This window comes from Sinocyclocheilus rhinocerous, unplaced genomic scaffold (assembly GCF_001515625.1).
Source record: "Sinocyclocheilus rhinocerous isolate Xijiao unplaced genomic scaffold, SAMN03320098_v1.1 scaffold1441, whole genome shotgun sequence".
NCBI lineage: Eukaryota > Metazoa > Chordata > Actinopteri > Cypriniformes > Cyprinidae > Sinocyclocheilus > Sinocyclocheilus rhinocerous.
In genome coordinates this window covers 2,143,091-2,152,274 of record NW_015654063.1, presented here as the reverse complement: position 1 = coordinate 2,152,274, position 9,184 = coordinate 2,143,091, and the positions used below count along the sequence as shown (strand labels likewise).

Below are 9,184 nucleotides of genomic sequence, written 5' to 3'. Positions count from 1 at the left end.
AACACAAAAGTGGCTTGTAGGTACATTTTCAGACGTTTAATGAGGCTCAGAGGTAGCATGAGTGCAATTCAATTCATAAATTCATGTGGAGATTAATGTTTTACATTTTGAATACAGAAATATGATTCAAATAACTGAAATGATACGCTAAAAATGAAACTAAATCCACCAGCAGGTGGCATCAAGTCATTCATTCAATTGATTAGTTCGAACAGCTGAATCATTCAGGAATGAAGCAAGTGACTGTCTTTATGAACTGACGGAAATCCGTCGCAGCGACGGAACTTTAATCCCTGCATTATTATTATTATTATTGCTGCTATATATTATTATTATAATTATAATAATATTATTATTATTACATATTTAAAAAATATATAAATATTGTACAGTAATTTCACTGTAAAATAAAATTGACTTTGATATGTCCTCCCTACACTTCCTGTTTCCATAGAAAATACATAAACACTGGAAACACTTGTCTCAAAAGTCACTTCATTATAATTACCAAAACTAAAATAAATAAATAAATAAATGTATCCATAAAATAACTGTTTCTGAAAATAACTAAAGCGACACTGAAAACTGAAGTAAATTTGAAAACAAAAAAAACAACAACAACAACAACAAATAACCCTTCTGTGAACTTCGGACAAAAGTTAAGTTTGAAAGGGGACGATAGAGGAATGAAATGAGAGAAAAAGCGTCAAAGATGGAGTGGGAACTTTACGAGCCTCTCCAGACCTAAAATAAAGTCTGGTTTGTGCAAAGAGCGGGAACAGCCTATTCTATGGGTGTCAGTATGACATGAAGATGAGGCACTGTGTTCCCGAGGAAGATGAAGCCAGAGTCACACTGAACCCTTGCTTGACAGAAGAAACAGCCTGCTCCTCTTTCATTTTGGCTCGCACTTTTATATTCTTCTTTCACGCTCTGAAAAGCGTGGGGAAGATTTCTTGAAATTACAATCTACCCCTTTTACAATCCAATTTCCAGTCTTTCTCTTTGATGCTTTATCCCATTTCTCTCTCTTCCAGTCATGTGAAGTTGAGCTGAGATCAGGGTGACCCATCCGAGAGCACTTCATCCTCTCCGAAACTGCCCTATTATCACCCCATCAGAAAAATGGCTACTCAAAACAACCAGTTCCCACTGAGGCCTATGAGCATTAATCATGGCGTGAATCCAGTGTCACACCCTAGACGCTGCTCTCAGCACACACACACGGTATATACTTTCTGCCTAACCTCAGCTGAACTGAAAGTCCATCTCGAGCATATAGCGCAGACAGCTTGAGTCAGGCAGACACATATCAGCGTCTGAGAAAGTGCACTTACGATATATTTCCAGCAGGAATGCCGCTTTACCTCATTTGACCTGGCGGCAGAAATGGATTTAAAAACCTCTTGTGCTGAGCGTATAGAAACATAAATATATGTCCACAGAAATAGAGTTTAACAGATGTCTTGACGTCAGTAAGTCTCCACATAATATATATATATATATATATATATATATATGGTTCTCATGGGAAACATGCTAGGATATGAACTGCTTGATTTAAAAACAGACAACAGGAAAATCAAAACCTTCTACATTTTCAACACATTACATTTATACTACATTAAGTAAGTAAATAAATAAATATTAAATTATTTAGTTAGTTTAGTCATTATTATTTTATATTATCATATAACATTGCATAATACAATATAATGTTTCATTCTACAATGAGCTGATTATTCTGCTGAGCACTAATTATGTCAAAAATATGACATTATACAAATACAAATATATGATATATTGTAGTTTGATTGAATTGATTAGTTTATTTTTATCAAAAATACAATAAAACTATAATATTGTTAATTATTATTAATATTTAAAATAACTATTATAACATTAATATAATATAATATAATATAATAATTCCTGTGATGCAAAGCTGAATTTTCAGCATCATTACTCCAGTCTTCAATGTCACATGATCCTTCAGAAATCACTCTAATATGTTGATTTGGTGCTCAAGAAATATTTATTATTATGAATGTTAAAAACATATATTTTTTGTGGAAACCATAATTTAACCAGGATCCTTTGATGAATAGACAGTTCAAAAGAACAGCATTTATGCAATCTTTTGTAACATTATAAATGTCTTTACTGTCACTTTTGATTAATTTAATTCACTCTTGCTGAATAAATATATATATTTCTTAAATTTCTTTATTATAAATATTTTTTTTTACTGATTTTACTTTAAAATTTTGACCCCAAACTTTTGAAAAGTAGTGTATATTTAACATATTATTTAAAGAACATGTGGTTTACTGCTTACAAACAGTAATGGGGCACCTATTTGTACCCTATCTTGCCGTAGAAAGTGCCTTACAATCACGTCAGTGCTCAGTTGAAGGGTTGAGGATCTCACCTGCTCAGGAAGCTGGTGAAAGACAGGCGGACTGGGTATCCATACCGGATCATGCGGACCATCTCCAGAACCCCCACGTACTGGAGCTGTGAGGACACGTGGAAGCTGTCGAACACATCAGGCTTTCCGGCGTTGTTGGGCCTGACACACTGAACAAAGTGAGGTGTACACGCTTGCAGTTTACTGTTGATCTCACACAGAGAGTTCTGGAACGAGAGAGAGAGCAGCAGGAAAAGACAGGTAAGGCTGTTGTTTATGTAATGTTACATTCAGATTTATCTCAATGACTCCTATTTGCTTTCATTTTTGTAGCAACATGAGTCATGGTACATCCTCCTCTCACCATATGTCACCACTTACAAGAAAGCCCAGACAGAACCTTTTTTTTTTTTTTTGCACAGAAACCTGTACAATGGATTTAAAGAAACAGTTTAGTCCAAAAATAAAATTATGTCGTCATTTGCACACTGTCATGTTTTTCAAACTGGTATAACTTTACTGTGAAACACAAAAAGAGATAGGTTGAAAAACTCTTTTCCATATGATGTAAGTGAATGGAGACTGGAGCTGTTAAGCTTCAAAATATCAAAAAAACACAATGAAAGAACCATACAAGTCATGCATTTGACTCACGACTTCGGATGACTTGAAATATAGTGCATAGGTTATATAGACATTTAGTTTGTTTGTTTTTTTTTGCTTTTTTGTCACTTTTAAAAGCCCAGTTTCCCATTAAGAACCAGTATAAGAAGAAGAGTGAACAATACACCTCAAATTTGTGTCACAGAGGTCAAACTTACGTATTTGGAAGATGCTTTTACCCAAAGTAGTGAACCCTACCTTCAAGGTACCCTTTTTTTTTTTTTTTTTTTCTAAATCAGTTTATGCATTTGTTGGGTATTGAACACATGACACAGGTTTGTAACAAGACAGTCATTAAATGTTCATTTTAAATGAAAATATAGATGGTAAATATATTTCCTTAATTAAGTAAAAAATGTGTTACGCCCAAAGTATCATTTATTTTGGACATAAAAGCTTAGATTATGCATACACCCAAACAGTGTTAGGTAAGTTACTCAAAAAACGTAATCACCTACAAATTACTAATTACTTCTTTAAAATTGTAATTTGATTACATTACTGATTACTGCATTTAAAAAGTAATCAGATTACTTTACTTTCAAGTTACTTTTAAGTTTACTTTACTTTTCAAGTTATCAAACCTAAAAAAAAAATACACTACAAAGAGAAACAAATAGGGTGCGCTTTCTGCATTTTCAGTCTCCATGAATATCTTCCTGAAACGAGTCACTAAAATGAACGAAAATGACATGAGAAATATATCTAAAGAAAGTTTGAATTGTCTATTATTAAATGAAGTCAGTCATGTCGAAAACAAATATTATCTGATAAAATAATCCGTATGAAACCAACGCGAGGTACAGTCTTTCCCATCTGAGCTCACCTATAATGTGATCATGCCCACACACATCGCGAGCTATAAAATAATCATCCACGCGAAACCAAGCTTGAGATGCGCGAACATGTAAATGTCCACATCACCTCCGCAAACAATGAAACATTCAAGTTTATCTCAGCTACTTTTTGTTTTTGGAAGACGCGCTGTGAGGAATAAGCCTTGAATTTACCTCAGAAGAAGAATGCGATGCCGACGCGGCTTAATCCAGCAGATGATCTCCTTCTGATGAGTCATTTATTTTTACTTATATTAGTGTTACTGTGACATAAACTTGTACACATTCACTTTTTGAACTTTTCCCAAACTATAATGCCAGACTAAAATATGTCGAGTGCAACATTTTGAAATATGATAGGCAACCTTTCATTGCATCTAAACGTTGTAGGTCTCGTCTGCATTTTAGCTATTCTCCGGTGATTTATTAAAAGGCATACTGACTCGCAAAACATGATTTTTACTTCATATTTTTTAACACTGCATTTGTAACTTAAGTAACATAATTGTATTGACATTAGTAACTGTAATCATCACCTCCGTAAACAAAGAAAGATTCAAGTTCATCTCGGCTACTTTTCATTTTTGGAAGACGCGCTGTGAGGAATAAGCCTTGAATTTACCTCAGAAGAAGAATGCGATGCCGACGCGGCTTAATCCAGCAGATGATCTCCTTCTGATGAGTCATTTATTTTTACTTATATTAGTGTTACTGTGACATAAACTTGTACACATTCACTTTTTGAACTTTTCCCAAACTATAATGCCAGACTAAAATATGTCGAGTGCAACATTTTGAAATATGATAGGCAACCTTTCATTGCATCTAAACGTTGTAGGTCTCGTCTGCATTTTAGCTATTCTCCGGTGATTTATTAAAAGGCATACTGACGCGCAAAACATGATTTTTACTTCATATTTTTTAACACTGCATTTGTAACTTAAGTAACATAATTGTATTGACATTAGTAACTGTAATCAAATTACATAAATTTAAAATGTAACGCATTACATTACTGCGTTACCAGGAAAAGTAATTAGAATACAGTAACTGTGTATGCGTTATACCCAACTCTGCAACCAAACATGTAGCCTTTCAAAGAACATTGCATTTGACAGCACAAAAGCACAGGCACTCAACGTATGTGCTCTAGAAAGTTTCATCCTTGTCCAAGGTCTTTGCTATTTCTCTGTGGAAGTTATGAGTACTAAAAATGTATTTGTACTCCTTTGCACTAGAGTTGTCGGTAACTCTTGAATGACAAGCATTGATCACCACTAACTTTTATTCATAATTTTTAGTCACGTAACTGGCATGAAGACCTGGAGGGTAAAACATTTATAGAACTACTGCACAGGCCTGTCAATACTGCACCCTCTGCAGTATTTCAATAAATAAAAACAGTGAGAAATTCTAAAACACAACACACTAACGTGTACTAATTGATATAACAAGATCGAATTCAATATACACCTTATTAATAAAACTAACAGGCAAGCAGATGAGCTCAGAACATGAACTCAATGAGCTAAACTGCATACTAAGCATTTTCTTTACAATGTTTTTCTATGGGAAAACAATTAATATGGAAGTTACCACCTTGCATATATTCTGGTCATCATAGTGTTCAGTGCAAACCTGATAAAAAAATAATAACTGGCAGTAAGCAGAGAAAAGCCGTGTTTTGCCCTCCAGGTGGGTGTGAGATTTACAGAACCTCAGACACTTTGAGATACGGACAATACACTCACAGTGTATTAACATACAGACATCTGTTTCCACATCTCACTGAGAGAATATGTGGGAAAATGTCTCTCTCACCTATGCATTAGTTCATTTTCATCCCCTTCCTTCCCCTTACCCATCCTCCCTCCACTTCGCTCACTCAGAATGGTCAATAGTATAATATAATGTTCTACATGAATGCAAGTGACATTCACAGTCAAGTTTGGTATCATTTAAATTGTCTCAGGGCGACTGGTACAATAGTCTCAATCTTACAAGAAGTAGACTAAAACTTTCTGAAACGCGTTGATTTATACAAAGCTTATCGTTCTGAAAAGTGAGGTGTGCTCTGATTGGAGAGCTATCCAGTGCGTTGTGATTGGCTGAATACCTCAAGCGTGTGACAGAAATGTTACACCCCTTGCCATATTTGGAAACACACAGCCTCTCCACGACACGGAGGCAGCGGCAACAATACTACAGCGAGAATAAAAGTTATGGCTTCTTTCTTTGCGTGAACATTTGGGTGGCGTTAAGCAAATCGTCCAACACAGTGACATGGATTTGTGGGGGCGTGTTTAAATTAGGTGTTTTAGGAAGGCGTCTTAACTTTTATAAAGAATATATGTTTGGGTTTGATACTTTAGTCTTTGCAACTTTACGGATCTTATATATGCACAAACAGCTTGTAACACTCCAAAGACAAAGGAAAACTTGAAATCGCATCATATGACCCCGTTAATTAAGTGTGTACAGATCTATGGGGACTAAATAATGTATTATAGAATGAGCAAAGTATGGCACGGGCTGTCTAGAATATTAGTCAGTCGCCTCTGTCTAATGACCAAGACTGACGAGTTTGTGAGTATGAGATCCGTATACTGGCCGGTACGAGACTCAAAGTGTTATAGGAAAAAGATTAAAAAGATTCAATCAGATTAAATAGTTAATTAAAATAATCCGATATTTAGATAAATTATCTTATACATGATCAATAATAATTGGCATTCTAACCTAAATTCGAGGTCATAATAAAATGGAGTCAGATCAGACTTTAACTTAAATTAAATAACATTGCGCACTGATAAGACCGAACACGCAGGAAACCTTCATCCACCATTGGATACCTTCGTTGGGCCAATTGTGTGGACCTTACATTGGTGTTTCTATAAGAGTGTGACGTCACACGAAAACTATTAATTGATGTTACATAATTGATGTTTCTTTTTCGAAACAATGTGTTGCCACCTTATGGACAAACTCATTAGAGCTAAATAAATTTAAGGCGCATATACGAGCTGAGCATAAAATTATGTTGCATGTACTGTACGAATACCATAGCATATGTATAAAAACTGACATTTTTAATAAGCAAAAATGCAAGGGGTGAGGGAAGTGTTTTAAATGACGGATGGAAATCTGCAGACGTTTCTGCGGAGCCCTGCACATGCAGACTCCATGTGGGTGTAACTGTACTTACGAGACACAAATCGAAAAGAGCTGGCTCTGAATGATGATGTCATAGGCCAAGAAGCCTGTGCTGAGTCAGCACGGCCGGCAATGAGCCTGCCATCGTCATGTGACATTTCTACTGACGCCAGTCGACAGAAAAGAGATGGGAACAGACGACACCGCAGGCCGTAATACATACAATCACCCATTCAAAGGAATAAATGAAAAAAGCTGCCAATTACAACCGTTCCATCTTTCCGTGAGGGCGAATGCTAATGAAAAACACATTAGACTAGATGATATTTATTATTGTTGAAGGATTTCACATCTCTTCTACTGCTCTCGTCTGGGAGCTATTTAGGCGTAGATAAATAATGTCTGTGTTTGTGTGAGCACCGTGCATTGAATGTGCTTTATGATGTAATCAGCCCTGAACAGAGAGGACAGATTAGAGAGGAACACTGTGTGCTCTTCTCATAAACCCCTGCACAACCCCTTACATGTCGTGGTGCAGAAATCAGGTCATGCAGTGTAGAACATGTGAACATAAGCACATTCTGTACATACATGTACCTGCATACCACTAGCATGAGAATGAGGTCAGGACGAAAGCGAGAGCACGTCTGCATGTGCGCAAAAATGTGACATTACTTTAATAGATGGGTGTGTTACAATGACCCACTTGCAGTGGTTGAAAGGAGCCGTGTGGGAGTGTAGGGATGTGAATCGATGGGAATTGAATGATTTTCTGTAAGCCTCTGTATTCTTCACTCAATGTAGACAGAGAAATAGGCTATACGTGTGTAATATCTGGTCACACTTTATTTTAAGGCCCAATTCTCGCCATTAACTTTGACTTTTGCCTCAAACTCCTCATTTGCTGCTTATTAATAGCTAGTAAAGTAGTTGTTAATTTTAGGTATTGGGTAGGATTAGGGATGTAGAATGTGGTCATGCAGAATATGCGCTTTATATGTAGTAATACACAGCCAATATGTTATTAATAGACATGCTAATAAGCAACTAGTTAATAGTGAGAATTAGTCCCTATACTAGAGTGGTACCATGTGTGTGTGTGTGTGTGTGTGTGTGTGTGAAGCATATAATGTGCTTTAGACCTCAGCACAGTAGTGCATATGCAACTGTTCAGAAGTTGGGGTTGGTAAGATTTTTTTTGTTATGTTTTTGAAAAAAAAAAGTCCCTTATGCTCACCAGCGTTGCATAAAAAAAAGAAAGAAACAAACAACCAAATAAATAAATTATTTTCTATTTGAATTCATTTTAACATTTAATTTATTCTAAGCTAAATTTTCAGCATCATTACTCCAGTCTTCAGTGTCTATCTATTCTAATATTGTGATATACAGTATATATAAACAAAAACTCGTTTAATATTATGTCACTTTTCATCATTTTATTGTGTCATTACTGAATAAAAGCATTAACATATATAAATACTCAACCCAAACTTTTGAACAAAACTGTATATATATTTAATTTCAAGATGAGAGATAAATTAAACACATTCATTTAAAAATATCTTAAAGGGGTCATATGATGCGATTTCAAGTTTTCCTTTCTCTTTGGAGTGTTACAAGCTGATTGTGCATAGATAAGATCCCTGAAGTTGCAAAGACTAAAGTCTCAAAACCAAAGAGATATTCTTTATCAAAGTTAAGACTCTGCCACACCCCCCTAAAACGGCTCGTTCTAACACGCCCCCACATATCTACCCCACTATGTGGAAATATTTGCATAATGCACCCAAATGTGCACGCAAAGAAAGAAGGCGTGGTTTCAAGTAACCGCAGTTAGTGTTGAAGCAGCATATCAGGGAGACGCTGTGTGTTTCTAGACGAAAGCAAAAGCACTTTATTTGGCCTTACGAAAGTAGATGCATTTAGGAATCTTTAAGATTACTTACAACAGAACAGCAATGCATTTTATGGACGACCGTTTCGTGAACCTAGGAGAGGAGGTAATTCTGACTTTGCTATGACAATCTGGCGCTTCTGAATCAGCTACTGTTTGTTATTAGTTTAAGTATTTGCTATTGACTGTTCAAATGCGGAGTTTTGCGCATCGTGTGAGTGTGTG

General features: G+C 35.7%; 1 protein-coding gene across 1 annotated transcript in view; it reads right to left on the bottom strand.

The window, feature by feature from the left end:
• myo16 (myosin XVI) overlaps nucleotides 1-9,184 on the bottom strand; it is a 194,543-nt gene that overhangs the window by 41,654 nt on the left and 143,705 nt on the right. The window contains exon 28 of the mRNA XM_016523312.1: nucleotides 2,432-2,637. Within this exon, the coding sequence (XP_016378798.1) occupies nucleotides 2,432-2,637 (206 nt within the window). The remainder of the gene's footprint in view (nucleotides 1-2,431; nucleotides 2,638-9,184) is intronic.